The sequence below is a fragment of the Synchytrium microbalum genome (genome assembly GCF_006535985.1).
Source record: "Synchytrium microbalum strain JEL517 chromosome Unknown SmJEL517_scf0034, whole genome shotgun sequence".
Lineage (NCBI taxonomy): Eukaryota > Fungi > Chytridiomycota > Chytridiomycetes > Synchytriales > Synchytriaceae > Synchytrium > Synchytrium microbalum.
The window spans coordinates 24,248-40,025 of NW_022158383.1; the positions used below are offsets into that span (position 1 = coordinate 24,248).

The following is a 15,778-nucleotide window of genomic DNA, read 5'->3' on the forward strand; positions in this document are numbered from 1 at the left end:
AGCAACTCTAGGGTATGAGAACTGGAGCGACATTTGCTTGTAACAAAGTTCACGTCTCTGTAACAAAAACCACTCACCTAACATTGCACTCAATGTAGATCCCTCTATCTGGTCTCAATACAAGGCTTAACGTTCCTTTGTCAAATGAACATGCTTGGCAGCTCGAACAAGAGGACACAGTCAGAGGCTGCTGATGATGGCAACAAGAGGAAGAAGAAGCAGACGACAACTCCTTCATCTTCAAAACAGCTATCTATATCCTCATTCTTTGCCAAACCACCCTCATCAACACCTACAGAACAAAAAGTGACTGATAGTGCTGATAGCACAATCGACCTCACATCCTCATCCCCTTCCCCTGTTAAACCTCTAGCCAAACCAATCAAGTCATCAAAAGCTAATAAATTTAAATTCAACCCTTCGAATGGGCTACAAGATCGTGTGGCCGAGGAGGACGATGATCGTCGTGAAATACGAATGGCATTTCTGTCGAAATTCGCAGAGAGCAGCAGCAAAACGTTGGGCAAACGTAAAGCTGATTATAGTGAGCCTGAAGACGACGATGTCGATGAACATTGTAGTAGCGACGTGGAGGAAGCGCCGAAACCCACGAGCAAGAAACAAAATACCACGTCTCAAAATGTCACCTTAACTCCGTTGGAGAAGCAAGTAGTCGAACTGAAGGCGAAATTCAGTGACTGTCTATTGATGGTTGAAGTTGGCTACAAAGTATGTGGTCTCGCAATGGTTTTACGTTCCAAGTGCTCACGCCTCAAACTTACGTAGTATCGTTTCTTTGGTGAGGATGCCACTATCGCTGCCAAAGAACTAAACATTGTTGCTTTCATGAACCATTCATTCCTTTCCGCTTCGATTCCGACCCACAGACTTCAGGTTCATGTCAAACGACTTGTTCAGCAAGGTATGAACTCTAGCAAGTCTTTAAACCTCTAAATGAACAAAGTTAGAATTTTATTTTAATATTTGAATTAGGATACAAGGTTGGAATCGTGAAACAGGTAGAAACAGCAGCCTTAAAAGGTAAATAAGCCCTGTTTGGATTCTATTCGTTATTACTGCTTAGTGCTGGAAACTGCCAAAATCTAAGAAGAGCTTGTCATTTCATAGCCGTTGGAAATAACAAGTATGCCCCATTCACACGAGAGGTGACTGGTATCTTCACCAAAGGCACATTTATTGACGATATAGGTGGAGGAGACGAGGATGAAGCCTTCGGGACAGCGGGTCGTGACAATTATCTAATGGCTTTAAGTGAAGAGACTGTAGGAGCTGAAGGAAGGACGTTGATTGGTGTTATGGTATGATACCGTCTCTCTTCGTTTTGTATCACTTTCAGATCTCAATCAGTCTCTCATACTGCCTCCTACAGGCGGTACAAGTGTCGACCGGTGATATAGTTTACGACCAGTTTGAAGACTGCTTTCTTCGAACAGAGCTGGAGACTCTTTTATCGCACATTCAACCCGTCGAAATTATAATACCTGAATTATTGAGTCAACCTACTGAAAAGGTTATACGTCGGTTTGGTCTTAGGTACGTTGACTCAAATAGCCAGTCAATTCCCTCTGTCGATCAGCTCTCATCAAACATTTGTTTTCTAGATCCGGTCAAACTGACAAGGTTCGAATCGAATCTCCTAAAGACGCATTCTTCAGTGCCATAGTTGCGAGTCGAATGGTAGCCGATGGTTTTCCTGACGCTCAAGGTCAGTTCGTTTCTTGAAATGTTCAAGTAGATCAAACTGTTGACGCCTAAGTATAGATTCCATATCAGACTTGCCCAGCATGGTTACTGTGTGTCTTTCTGCACTGAAGTCATATCTAAAGACTTTCAACCTAGATTCTGTGCTCCATTTGAAAACCTTTACGAAATTCTCCTCTCATGCATTCATGAACCTCAATGCAAACGCCCTTGCGTGTCTCGAGATTTACCAAAACGCAACAGATTATAGCGAGAAAGGCTCTCTGCTCTCGGTATTGGATTATACCAAAAGCAAAGCAGGCAGACGCTTGCTCAACAAATGGGTCGGGAAGCCCCTTACTCGAATCGATGATTTGAATCAACGGACTCAGTCAGTCGAAGAGTGTCTGGATTTGGCAAGGAAGTCAGACCCAACCATGAAGAAACTCATGGGTCTGCTTTCACAGGTGCCAGATCTGGAGAAGGCATTAATGAGAGTGTACTATGGTCGATCTACTCCTTCAGATCTCAACAGTCTGCTGATCGCTTTGGAAAAAATTAGCAATATTGGTATGACAGCAACGTCACTGCTGTTGAAAGACATATTCGCCTCATTTAGTAGCATTCAACAAGATATATCGTATTTTCGACAACTTATAAATGAGAAGGCAGCCTCTGAAAACAACAGGATTGATCTGTTTGGGGATGAGGACAAATACGAAGATATTACTCGATTGAAAAAGGTGTGCCATTCTGAATCCTGCTTCTGGCTATATTTCATGTTAAATCATGTTCATACAATCCAACTCATATGTAGGAAATCCAACAAATACACACCGATATGAGGCTCCATCTAAAAGAAGCTCGAAAAACCTTGTCGAGTCCTTCGTTGGAGTTTGTTAGTGTGGCAGGTGTCGATTATCTTCTTGAAGTCAAGAATATCATTGCGAACAAGGCCCCCGCTTCATGGATCAAGGTCAATGGGTGAGTTGGCTGAGATAAGACCGTCTTAGCTTCCAACACGATTTCTAACGAAGTACTATATTAGAACCAAAGCTGTCTCACGTTTCCATACGCCAGAAGCTTTGAGTGGCATGGCCAAACTGGCAAGAGGGCAAGAACGCCTCGATCTTGCTTGTGCTGCAGCCTTCAAAGAACTTCTCAAGTAACTGTTTGTCTCTGCGACCCATCTCCACACCACTCACTGAGCAATTCCAATCTGGCCTGTTAGGGAAGTTTCCGAAAAGTATGACGCGTTTCGGCAAGTCATTCACAGTCTCGCCGTTTTGGATTGTCTTGTCTCGTTAGGTAGGGGTACTAGCACGTGACGATCATTTACACTACATGAGCTGATCTGCCCTCGCGATAGGAACCCTCGCTATGCAACCAGGATATACCAAACCTCAGTTCTCTGACGAAGCTGGTTTCTTGGACATCCAAAATGGCCGACATCCCATCGTCGAGAAATTCGTGACAAATTTTGTGCCAAATGATATCAGTTTACGCCAAGAAGGACCCAAGTGTCTATTGATTACAGGGCCAAATATGAATGGTACGCAAGGAAAAAATTAGACGAAGTTGGACAAACAGTCGTTAAATCTAATGAAATCGTTGCAAACTTATATAGGAAAGTCAACCTTCATCCGACAAGTGGCTCTGATTGTGGTTATGGCACAAATTGGAAGTCACGTCCCAGCCGACTTTGCTAAGCTCGGGCTGTTTGATGCAGTGCATACTCGTATGGGAGCATCTGATGACATTGCTCGAGGGCAAAGCACTTTTATGAAGGAATTGTCAGAGACAAGTGACATCCTTCATTCCGCGACACCAAGGTCGTTTGTCTTGCTTGATGAATTGGGTCGTGGAACTTCAACTATGGTATGTTCGTTCCTCGAACCATCCAGATTACAACGCCGCAGCGTCTCAGCCCATTGTTTCAATAGGATGGAACAGCTATCGCATGGGCAGTACTGAAACATATGATTGAGAATGTCAAATGTGCTATACTGTTTGTTACACATTATCCAATCCTTGGAAAATTGCAAGACGAATTGAATGGTGCAGTGCTGAACTACCATATGGGGTTCCTCGAACAAGAGGAGAATGGCGAAAAAGGTAATCCCCGTTTGGTCAATCCATTGTCATTTGAGACTCACAATGAAAACCAGATTTAGTTTTCCTATATAAGCTTACTGCTGGTTTATCACACCGCTCGTTTGGGCTGAACGTTGCCAAACTAGCTAATCTCCCACCTGATGTCATCCAAACTGCACAAGCCAAATCAATAGAGTTGGAGGTCTTGTTTGACAATCGGCGTATGGCCGCAAGGTTTGTTGTGTTTTAATTACAGAGGTACAGCATTCCCTTTTTGCAAGAACTCAACTCCATTACTTAGGCAATCGAAAGCTGCAAGTTTCTTTCAAAATCTGTGGAAGGGATATGAAGCATCTGGCAATACTTCGCAAACCATTCAAGAGTTGTGGCAGTAGACCTCGGTACAAAGTGTAGAAAAATGTTGCGAGAACAAAAACGTATAATAGTATTGCTAAATAATTAAATTACAATGCTGGTGTTTGTGTGCCAGAAAGGCGAGAATCGTCCTCAGAATCAGAATGATTGTTGGATTTAGTGTGTTGTTTCGATCCCTGTTGAGACCTTTTGTGTACTCTAATGATTTCTGCCTGTAAAACGTTGGCCTGGTCAAAATGTACAAGTCAGAAAATTGGTAGGAAGATGAGACAAGTAAACATGTCTCACCTCAAGAGCAAAGTGATCTGCATCATCTTGAGTAGGTTGGATTAAACCCAATCGTGCATTACGAGCACCATGTTTAGCTTGAAAGGTTCTATCTCTCTCAGCACGGTCTCTCTCAAGCGTAGTCCTGTCGAGTTCACGTTCTGTAGAGGAACCATTGATGAGCATTCAATTGATTCACAAAAAAAGCCCCCAATTTCAACATACGGAGACGTTTTCGTTCTTCTGCGGCGTCAAGGCACCTTCGCTGCAGATCTCGTATTGAGCGATCCTTTTCTGCCACCTTGGAATCTGAATCACGCAGGGTCTGCTGCAGCCTTGCAATCAGTTTTCGATCTTCGGTGATTTGTGCTGTCAAATCTCTAATTCTTGAGGCGTGTGCAGCACACATTTCGTCTGACTCATTCAGACGGGCTTCAGATTTAGCAAGCCTCGATTGCAATTCTTGAAGTGCCGACGAGTATTGAGTGGATAAGCGAGCTGACTCGTCCTTCCTGAATGTTTAGTTGGAATGGTTAGAAATTTGACACTGAAACGACCAACGTTGAATGTTTAATCAAGAGGGATGAACCGCTTACCATCTCTCTCCTGTACGTCTCTGCTCGCTCAGCAGCTCTTGAAGCTCTTTGCATGTCTTGGAATGTGATTCGGAGGTGTGCTGTAATTTTGATGTCAGGTTACAAACCTACATAGAGGTGTTGTTAGTATTTAAAGTAGCAACTGCTTCATCCAAAAGATTATCAACTGCTTCATCCAAAAGATTATCAATTAAAATCAGTGTGAAATCTGGCATACCTGTGTCTCGTATTTTGCATGGAGGCTATTTATATCGGCAGCTGCTTGATGAGTTCCCTTCATCTTTTGCTCTTCGAGAGCCTTGAACTGGTGCTCTACATCAGCAACCTTGGAGAGCAGCGTAACTCTGTCCTCTTTGGTTTCTTCCAGTTCTCGTTCAACACGGCGAAGACGTCTGAAGGCTTCTTCGGCCCTGTTGGTCAAGGTGATCCGTTCAGATTCGAAGCGCGTCTCTTCACGTGAAAGACGTTGATGAAGTCTAAAGGAAAAAGAAAGCCCGCGTCAATGCCGCTCTCTTTTTGCGTGATGATGATACTCACGTTTCCAATTTTGTGACAGCGTCAGCACGTTCTCGTTCGGCAACTCTTAAACGACCAGATAAATCCTCTACGGCTGCAGCGACTCGATTGCTTTCTGTGGGAATGGACGTTGTGAGCTTTTCCAGCTCAGTTTCTGCTGAGCGTTTTTCTCGAATAGCTCTGTCAGCTAGATTCTACATGGAATTGAGGGGTCAGCTTTTCGATCGTCCACGCGTGTAATGTTTCAAGACCAACCTTGAGATCAGCTAGTTCCGTTTGAATTGATGTCAATTCTTGTGCATGGAAAGTTCTATCTGCAGCGTGTTGAGCCTTCACACTATCGTTTTTGAGGAGTTATTTAAGTGAATGGGTCCGATGCAACAAGGTGAAATGCATATCCGAAGAAAGACGTACGCAGCTAGCTCTGCTTCTGTCTTTTCCTTGATTTTCTTGGGCAACTCTTCCAATTTTGCACAAAGCCTCTGTACTTCACTTTGAGCTTGTTGCTCTCGAACCAGTGATTTTTCACGTTCAAGTTTTGACTCTTCCGCCTAAATATCGGAATATATTCAGAACAAGACAGGCTTTCGTCGCAACAGTGATAATCGATTCAATCACCTGCTCGAGAGCTCGTTGTTCAGCCTTGTTTAAGTCTACTAGTTGGGATTCCACTTCTGCAATACGCGACTCCTGTTTCTTTGTGACTCGAAGGACGTCATCGTGAGCGTTATTTAGCCCATCGAAATCACTCTTGAGAACAGAGTATATGTGTTTCAATGCTGTTTGAAGACTGAGTCAGACCATCTCCCTTCCAATGGTACGCAAACGATTTTACCTCGAAGCTCGCCATCTGTGGTTTGTAGAGCAGCTGCAAGATCTCGCTCTCTAGAAGCAACGTTGTTGGCCTCTCGCACGGCTGCTTGATATCTGGCGGTGATTTCTTCTTGAGCCCTGAAATAAAAATAGCGAAAAAGCTATCAGTAACGGTATAAGAGCAAGTTTTTATGGCCCCATTCCTAACCTTTGTCTTTCGCTTATTTGAAATTGAGCTGATTTCAGCTCACCAGAGCATTTCTTGAGCTCCAATTGTACGGATTCGTTGTGAGTCCGTGTTTCTTCCAAGAGCTGTAAGCTTTCGGCGACATCAGCATCAGCTCGGGCAGCTCGTTTGTTGGCATCTTCCAGTTGAGCTTGGAGAGCATCGACAGTGGCTCTCGATTCTGAAGCGTCTTGAGCACAAGCGTACACTATGCAACGTTTGTAAGTGTTATGCTTGCTCGAAAAATAGATGATGATTGACTTGGAAGTTACATTCTCTAGCTTGCATTTCCAGTTCTCCTCTAATTTTTTCAGACTCGTCTCTAGCAGCAGCAGCCTGGTCAACCAGCAGATCATTCTCACGCATAAGTAATTCCACTTTTTGGTGAGCGTCCTTACTATAGCGTGAATTCAGATTGAGAGTCGAGTCAAGACAAGTCGTAGGAAATTCTCTTACAGATCATCTATAGCTAGCTTGGATGGTGGTTTTGTCTGCTTTCTCAAATGCGAGTCACTCTATAAGCCCAAAGTAGTATGTGTTGGCGCAAAGTACAAGAAGATGGAATTTGACAATGGCGCACCTCGTATTGACGTATCCTCTGTTCCAATTCTCTTATTTTGCCCTCAGCTTGACCGTGATCAGACTTCCATCTCGGAGGTGACTGTATGTGTATAGTGTGATTAGGACGTGCTTCCAGTTGAGAACAATGGTACAAGCCTTACAGACACTGGCTTGTGATCTTTTCCTGGCTGATGCGTTGGAGGTGACCTTTTGTTTGGAGCTGCTAATTAAAATAATGAGAGACCGTTGGTTTCCGGATGCCTCACACACACACATTTGCAAATGCATTTGCGAGAAGTGCCAAACGCGTCGGATACTTACTCTCTAAGATGCTGTTCTCCGAGACAGAAGAAATCGGACTAAATACGTGAGGTTGCCGATTCTTTGGAGCGCCTAGATCAGCTTCAGCTAGTGCCGCCAGTTCTTGGGGATTATGAGCAGTGGTCGTGACGCCAGTTAGATATTGGGATCTGACCAGTTTGGCTCGTTCATCATGGCTTGCAAGTAGATCAGTCACTATGGCTCTCTCCATCTTGCTTGGCGGTCTTGCAAAGAAACAGATCTGAAGGGACCTGACTTCTTCGTGATTCTGGATTTTGCAGTGGCAGTGTACATTGCAAGTCATCACCACTAGTTGGAGGAATCCAGAGGAACCTTGGCCGTTTCATACCACTAATTATCATATTTGCAGCTTGGGATCAGTCGCCATTCCCTGTGCTCGACGTGAATTCTGAAGCTCCAAAGCAAAGTAATCTTGGTGCGTGACAAGCAACGCAAATCCAACCGTTTTGATGATCAGCTTGATTTACAATTGCGTTGACTGTGAATTAGACACTCAATCATTTCAGTTTTATCTCATAGTGCTACCATTGCTTCCAATTGCTCAATTGGAACATTTCAAACAAAATGGACTACCACACACAACGCATCACGCCACTGCTACAAGGCATCTCACGGTTTACTCTATTATTATCTGCTACATTTAATGCACAACGCATCTACGCACAATACGGTTGGACCAGGCCTAGAAAATTGTTTGCTTTCATCCTGGCATTCACCTTGATCTCTCAGATCAATGCACAATGTCCTCCCGCTCCACCACCAGGAGCACCACCGCCCACAATTTCTCCTCCCCCTGGTTGTGGTGGTGCTACGCTGCCGGTATGCCCAAGTTGGATTTTTGTCAACATCACCGGTAACATATGACTAACTTGTCCATATTAGACCACTTCACAGGTGAAATTTAGTGTTACCTGGGAGGAATCTTTTCTAGGGCTAACATCTCACTTCTTTAAGGTTGCGTTTCCATCTGTTACTGCATCATTTGGGACAGTCTTAAATACCACAGCGACAAGAGCGGCCGTATCTCCGGTTCTCTCCTGTCCACCACTCCCTCTCCCAGGTATACTCTGCCCCTCATTGATGTTTTGGTCGATCGATTGAGGAACTGGTGGTCCTCACGCACTTCACGCCAATACAGGACAACCACCGCCGACTGTCCCTCCCCCTGTCGGGTGCCCACCGCCACCAGGAGCACCACCGCAAAGTGCAGGAAATAGTAGTACTACTGAGTACATTATTATTAGCGGTGCGTGGTGTCATGCAAAGTCTCTATCCATGAAACAGTTTTCTTAACACGTCCATCCGCAGTACTGGCATTTTGCGCTATGCTTCTACTAGTTATTGGTGTCTTTCTGGTCTGCACACGAAAACGAGCAAGTCCAGAAGACGAGAAGATGATTCCTGTAGCTGACATTGTTGCTATTCCACCACCAGAGTTAAATGATGTTGTTGCCACCTACTACGACGACCACAATAACCCGATCTCAATTACCGCAAAGGAGAGGTAAGGCAACAATGGCATTAGTATGAAGAATATCCGACTTAATTCTATCTCTCACATTGCAGGCGAGCTGCTGAGTTGTGGCTCTTGTCGATTAGAGGCTTGGCAGTTCCGCAGTCATCAAGGAGGTCCAGCTCGGATGAGAGACACACTACGTTTTATACCACAGAACCATCATTACCAGTCTCGTCACCACTAGCTGATGTCAACGAAGACACTCCATTGCAAATAGCTAGTCTTGATGCTCAAGGCAACATCGTAGATGAACGTCATAGCAGTTAAATGTTGCGATAAACACTGTGAACACGTGTAAAACTACCAGAGTTTTGTAATTCCTGATTTCCTGATTCAAAATATACCCAGTATGGGCCATCTTTTGAGCTTGTCTGGTTGAGCTGTTGGAAACAATTTCGTCAGTTCACGTTGGTTTGATTTGGGTAGCTGCTTTGCAGCCATCATGTGAGGTTCCAGCCATACGGAGTCAATTACTCTGACTTACGATCTCGTCCTCTTTCATAGCTCGAAGATGCAGGAAATCGTGGCAAGCGTGCTGAAAAATGACGAACTTATTAAGAATCTTTCTGAAAGAGGCAAGACAGTATCTCAAGCGGATCTAATCAGCATATTTGAACGAGATAAAGGGCTCTTTCTTGAGAAGTATGGGCTATATCTCAAAGAAGGGGAACTTGCATACTTTGAAACATTCAGACGTAAACATTTGCGCTTTCCTCGTCATTACATCTGGTTGGACGATCACTGAATCTCATGCCTTAGATGATTACGTCGTAAATCACTACCTCAATAAGCTCGTGAGCCCACCAAATGCTGATACTGCCCAAAAGACTGTGAAAAATCGACGACACAACTACTTGATTCGTGAATTGGATGGAACAGGTCAGTTATTCCTCCTGCTGCTCTCCTTGGTGTCTCCTCCTACTTGATTCATTATTCACTGTGATGCCTTAGATTATTTTGATATTTCTTCAATCCGTTCCAGACATCCTCATGCCTTTCGATCCTTGGGAAACTTTGATCTTTTCGACAATGACATCGATATTGAAGACGAGGGACTCGTCCACAACATATTACGCAAAATAGATGAAGGAGCTTATCAAGATGCTGTGTCTCGTCAACAGGAGAGGGATCGAATAGAAGAGTTTGATTCTGAAGACGAGGATCAGCAGGCGGATCAACCACCGAATGGTTCTTCTGAAGATGAAGAGCTAAATCGTTTGGATCTTCTTCGCTTTGCAAGAGAGTCGTTTCTTGCAGGAAAAGATGTAAGTACAATTTCATTTGATCAGTTTTGGACTGTTTTTTCATTTGCTTTCGCCGATAGGTTGATTTTGATTATCCGTCCGTGGATTTGAATCCAGCCTACGATGATTTAGAAATAGTCTCAAGAGATGAGGAAGATGAATATTTTGACACAGAGCCATCCAATCCTCTCGAGAGTAAACCTGAAGTGATGGAGGACGAGGAATATTGGTAAATTATTAAGGTTGTAAATTGCACGTTGTAAACTGCGTATATGAAAAGACATAAATTATTCCTGAAGAACCCGTATTTGATCAATCTTTGAGCTTTGCTACATTTTGGTCCTTCTTGAGACCAATTTCTTTGCGCAATTTGCTGAAAGTGGTAATATTTTACATGCAATGATCCTCAAGTATGCTGCTTTAATGCCACCTTAGATCACGTCCATTGAAGCATTTTGCAAGTACTGTTTTCAACATATATTGCAGCGTGTCATTATTATTGGTCTCGAACACTACCAGAAAGCAGCATACCCCAACGTTTGATCAAATCCATGTTCAAGTGGAGCCATATGCTCAAGTGGATCCTCAAGTGGTGGTGAAAATTCCTGGGCACCGTCAGAGTTTTGAAGTACAGATTCAAGGTCATTGGGCGGTGACAACATGGCATCAGACGAATGTTGGAAGAAGGGATACAAGTCTGGCGATACGTCCTCTGACGAGACAAACCCATGCAAAGGCTCCTCGTCTGCAACGAATCTATACCAAGTTGGTTCGGAAGCTTCTTGTGGTGACGTAGAATCATTTGATGTTGCGATTGATGCGTCATCGAAATCCCTTATACCGAGATGTTGGTCACTGACAGACGGCACTTTTCGGAAGCCTTGATTATAGACAAGTTCTGGTAAAATACGTAGAGATGACAAGGATGGATTTCGAGATGGTTGGAGCAGACTAAGAAAATGACACGATGAAAAAAAAAGTTTGTGATCGTTGGAAGAATGTGCTACAGTGCAAGAATGCACAAGATTTAAAACAATGCGGTATTACCGTCCATGGTCAACATCAATACTGAGAAAGTAAGAAACAAGATGCCATTGAGTTCCACCAGCATGTACAGACATGGTCTTTTTCTTCAACCCATTTTCCTTGACCAGAAAGGTACCCTGTTGTCAATCCAAGATTTGAGCATTTTTCCAGCAACAGCAATAATCACGACAACCTTGGTGGTAGTGGCAGCACGCTCTCCTTCGAGTTCAATCATTTCCTTTGCCTGACGAGCCATACTTGGGACTTTGAGCTGACTTGAAGAAATCTTGACGTCGAGTTCACGATATACAAGAAACTCTCCGTTGATGCGAGATGGAGACCTACAAATGGCATCAGACATGACGAAACTGGTAGACTATTACAAGATTACCAGAGAAGACCATCTGTCCTATAAACACGCCAGATTATTCAGTCCTGTCCACCACACCCTATCAAGACAAGAGCACATAGTTTATACCATCGTTTGATTCCACTGTCATTTCCTGATTCATAGATAAAGCAGCTTCCTGATCGTATTTGAGATTGTTGCTCTTTGCTGAGCCTCCTTTTGCACGATGGAAGGACACCATTCAGCACTCCTTGAAAGAGTAGTAAAGCATCTGAAGAGATTAAAATTCAGTAATTCGTAGTGTTAGAAGAGCTCCTTGCTTCGACCATCTTTTGAAAACCAGCAGTGCATTCATCATGAACAAAGGTTATCGGAATCAACAACCTCAGCAAGCAACTTACCCACAGTGGTTTCAGCATGACCTAGGCTCGTTTCTTTCAAATTAGTTCCATTTTCTCCAACGCGGAACAATATCCAACCAAATAGTTTCGTTGAACTTACCATAGAAAGTCTCAGGAAGAGGGTCCATTCTTCATCGATCCTTTGCAATGTCCAGTCTGAGGAGCATGAAGACTCGACGAAGGAACCCAATCTCAAGTCTTTTGCGACAACCCATAAAGCTTTAAGCTCCTGTTGAGCCATTTGACAGTTGGTGTGTGTGTGAGGATCGGAATTGTCATTCAAAACACTGTGCAACCCAACGAATTCAACACTCCAAATTTCAACGTTGGATACATCGATTTAGTTCAAGCAAAAGTAATTATATTACAATAACAGCAACTACCGTTTCTTCTGAGGCTTGTGTCGTCCAGTCTTTTGTCGTTTATTTTCCTTGACAACTCTGGCCTTGGCAATTTGGATAGGAGTTCTAAGCTCACTCCTTACACCTTGCTTCATCTTCTTGGCAGCAGGAGCTGCTGGCTTCGACGAAGGAGTTGCACCATCAGGTTGCGCGTCTTGAGCTTCTCGTTTACGTTTTGCATCTTTACGGAGTGAGGAACCCGAGCCTGGCGTTGGCGCTATTATTTTGTTGTGGCGGAAGCGACGATTTCCAAAAGCGGAGAGATTCTTTGCACTAGATCCTGTATTATCCAATTCCTGTTCACCAGCCCGTGGCAGTGCAATCTTGGTTTTTGATTGCCAGTCCTCGAATCTTTGAAATCAAAATGATAAATGGTGTTAGTTCTGAGATTGAGAAGTCAAATTTTTTATCATTTGATATAATAACAGCTGTAGTGGGCGCAATTATGGGTGCACCGTCCACAGGGAGGTCGTGACCCGACATATCCCTCGTTTCTTCAATCTTCCGTAGCTTAGTAACTCGTTCTTTCACTTTTAAATTCAAAAAGGCGAGCTAATTAACCACGGGTAACCCGGGCTCACATGCAAATATTATTTGCTGTGAGAATGAAAGGCCGAAATACGCCTTCACCCATCCAGCAACAATCCTCCTTCTCTAGCAATCTGGAAATCCGACCACGATAACATACCTTTTGCTATTGTATGAGGCTGGAACCAATGCACCACTATCAGTTCGTACCCGTTTCTTGTTGTCTGACCCAATAGTAGGCCGTACAAAGTTATGCTTCTTGGGATCCCAGATCACTTTACGGGAAGCACGCATTGAGTCTTTGTCATCACCCGTGACTTCAACAACAGCTGAGCGAGCTTGCTCTGCAAACGTTGTCTGAGATGTCAGATTGTAACCGCGTTCAGTGTTTACATCGGATGGTGTGGACGACATGTAGTATTCTGAGTCTCGAGAGATTTTGGCAGTGGCTGTTGGGAATGAGACTTTGCCACCATCCTAAAGTACAAAGCTTGTGTTAATTGGTGTCAAGTCTGTTAGTGAATCGTGCACAGGTAAATTCACCTTTCTAGATCGATATTTCGAAAGAGACTCCATCATAGCTGTACGAGCTACTTCTTGGACGTCCATATCGTCGCCTTTTGATTTTGATTGGACGTAGGAATGAGTGCCAATTAATTTAGTGCTCTAGAAACGAATCGAAACGTACTAAACCACGAATGAAGCCCATGTGAAACATCAGCGAGTTCTTTGGCTCTCTTGTATGACTCGGGAGAAGCCACTCCTCGTGTTTTATGGTACATTTTATAACCATTCATGGCGCCAGTTTGTAGATTTTCCTGAGATACGTTAGCTGGGAGTGTGAGTTGATGTACGGTACAGAGTACTCGATTGTCTAATTTTGAGGTACAGGAAAAGGCAAAATACTGACCAGAGTGATGTTTGAGCGAATGAGATGTTGACACTCTTCCAAAGATGGATCTAGTAATGATCGCGGAATGTCACCCAAAACGATTTCTGATGTGAGGTCAGGCTGTCGGTCTTGCATAGAGGCAGCCAAGATAAATGGACGACTTGTAAAGAGTTGCAAATCCAACAAGAATGGAATCTGTTGCAAAAATAATGCCAAATGTCAGTACGATCAGCACACGAGTGAACTCTAGGTTATCACATACCTCGTCCGCTGATATAAATGAAAAGCTTGTACCTTTACGACCAGCACGACCAGCTCGACCAACACGATGCACAAACACTTTTGGAGCAGCAGGGAAATCATAATTAATGACATTGTCAAGAAGAGGGACATCGAGACCTCTAGCAGCTACATCTGTGACTACTAATACTTTTTGCTTTTGCGTTTTGAATCGGTTGAGATGGATCTTTCTGGCACTCTGATCAAGAGAGCCATATATGTAGGTATTTTCAATATTCGCGGCAGCCAGGAGTTCGTGTAAGTATTCTACGTGATGACGGGTAGAAGCAAAGACAATGGTCAATTCATCACGGCCAGCCAATTTTCGGAGTAGATGAATCAATGCAGCATCCTTTTCCATTGTTTTGACAGAGAAAAAGAGCATTTCTAAATCACGCGATATACGATTATCAATATCCAGACGTATGAGAGCAGGGTTGCTCAATCCGGCTTTGGCAAAGTCGACCAGAAGCTTTGGAAGAGTTGCTGAAAAGAGCAGCGTTTGACGACCTTCTGGCAAAGCGTGTAATATTTCATGGAGCTGGTTTGCAAATCCCATTTCAAACAGTCTAAACACGAAGATGGATACAAGGAAAAAGTCAGAAACGCAACGATAATGTTCAACTACAGTAGTTTATAGCTACTGAGGAATATCAAAGCAATAAGACTTGTTTGTCCAGAATATTCAACACTTACCGATCAGCTTCATCAAAGACGACATATTCAACAGTCTTCAAGTCCATCTTCATTTCAATCATCAGATGCATCAATCTACCAGGAGTGGCTACAATTATATCGGGATTTGCCGCCATTGCAGCGAATTGTTCGTCCATATTATCACCACCGACTAGATTACAAGCTCTAAGGTCAGTGTGTTTTGCCAATTCTTTTGTGAATTTGAGTGTTTGAGCAGCTAATTCACGAGAGGGAGAGAGAATGAGACCTCTAGCGCCCACTCTAGCGGAGTGAGTCTTGAGTTTCTCCAGCATTGGCACGAGGAAGGCAGCAGTTTTTCCTGAACCAGTACGGGCCATGGCTACAACGTCTCTTCCTTGCATGATTACGGGAATGGCTTTTCTTTGAATTGGAGTTGGTACTTTATAGCCTTTATGTATGATTGCCTTGAACACGGGCTGGCTGAGACCTAATTGATTCAGCGTGTGAGTTACTTGTGGGGTTGGATGACGATTAAAGATGGAAGAGAGCAGAAATAGCAAGTACAATAAGAATTGCGTACCCATAGCTTGAAAACCACCCGACTTTTTATGTTTTCGATTAGCATCTCTGACTTGGGAAGCCATTTCAGTTTCTTCGAAGTCCGAAGCATCGTCGTCATCATGATCGATATCGTTTGTAGGATTAGCAGTATTCATGACTGCAGGTACGGTTTCGAATTCCGTTTCAGCAGCAGCATTGTCATGGTTTGTCTTGTTTTTCTTCTTCCATCTCGATGCAGTTGACGCATCACGAGAAGAGGAAGGATCAGGAGCCGAGTGATCTTGCATGGATTTACGTTTATTGTTGAATGGCTTCTTCACTCCACCAGCTCCGCTTCCAGTAGAAAAGGACGTAGTTCTCCTGCTACCACCAGCACCACTAGCTTTACCATCCTTTTTGACGAATGATTTCCTTACGAGCTTCATCGTAGTAT

The 15,778-nt window shown here is 43.7% G+C and overlaps 3 protein-coding genes across 3 annotated transcripts; 1 reads left to right on the forward strand and 2 right to left on the reverse strand.

Annotated features, from left to right (window-relative positions):
• Positions 1-150: 150 nt before the first annotated feature.
• On the forward strand, positions 151-4,190 carry SmJEL517_g04677 (uncharacterized protein; the record flags this gene model as incomplete). The annotated part of the gene is made up of 15 exons (XM_031170605.1): positions 151-729; positions 787-922; positions 994-1,041; positions 1,129-1,319; positions 1,391-1,554; positions 1,623-1,726; positions 1,783-2,444; positions 2,519-2,685; positions 2,750-2,866; positions 2,933-3,009; positions 3,071-3,253; positions 3,329-3,579; positions 3,645-3,816; positions 3,876-4,029; positions 4,097-4,190. The coding sequence occupies 15 exons, from the start codon at positions 151-153 to the stop codon at positions 4,188-4,190; spliced, it is 3,099 nt and encodes a 1,032-aa protein (XP_031023424.1).
• Positions 4,191-4,259: 69 nt separating this feature from the next.
• On the reverse strand, positions 4,260-7,681 carry SmJEL517_g04678 (uncharacterized protein; the record flags this gene model as incomplete). Its single annotated transcript, XM_031170606.1, has 16 exons — positions 4,260-4,397; positions 4,459-4,598; positions 4,663-4,949; positions 5,034-5,140; positions 5,251-5,509; positions 5,571-5,743; positions 5,805-5,886; positions 5,964-6,100; positions 6,168-6,328; positions 6,385-6,500; positions 6,571-6,796; positions 6,861-6,985; positions 7,045-7,103; positions 7,169-7,249; positions 7,311-7,372; positions 7,471-7,681. The coding sequence occupies 16 exons, from the start codon at positions 7,679-7,681 to the stop codon at positions 4,260-4,262; spliced, it is 2,364 nt and encodes a 787-aa protein (XP_031023429.1).
• Positions 7,682-10,763: 3,082 nt separating this feature from the next.
• On the reverse strand, positions 10,764-15,770 carry SmJEL517_g04679 (uncharacterized protein; the record flags this gene model as incomplete). Its single annotated transcript, XM_031170607.1, has 13 exons — positions 10,764-11,202; positions 11,299-11,414; positions 11,471-11,653; positions 12,028-12,048; positions 12,128-12,314; positions 12,411-12,779; positions 13,117-13,433; positions 13,500-13,573; positions 13,645-13,774; positions 13,867-14,043; positions 14,111-14,696; positions 14,824-15,271; positions 15,365-15,770. The coding sequence occupies 13 exons, from the start codon at positions 15,768-15,770 to the stop codon at positions 10,764-10,766; spliced, it is 3,453 nt and encodes a 1,150-aa protein (XP_031023430.1).
• Between the last annotated feature and the right edge of the window lie 8 nt (positions 15,771-15,778).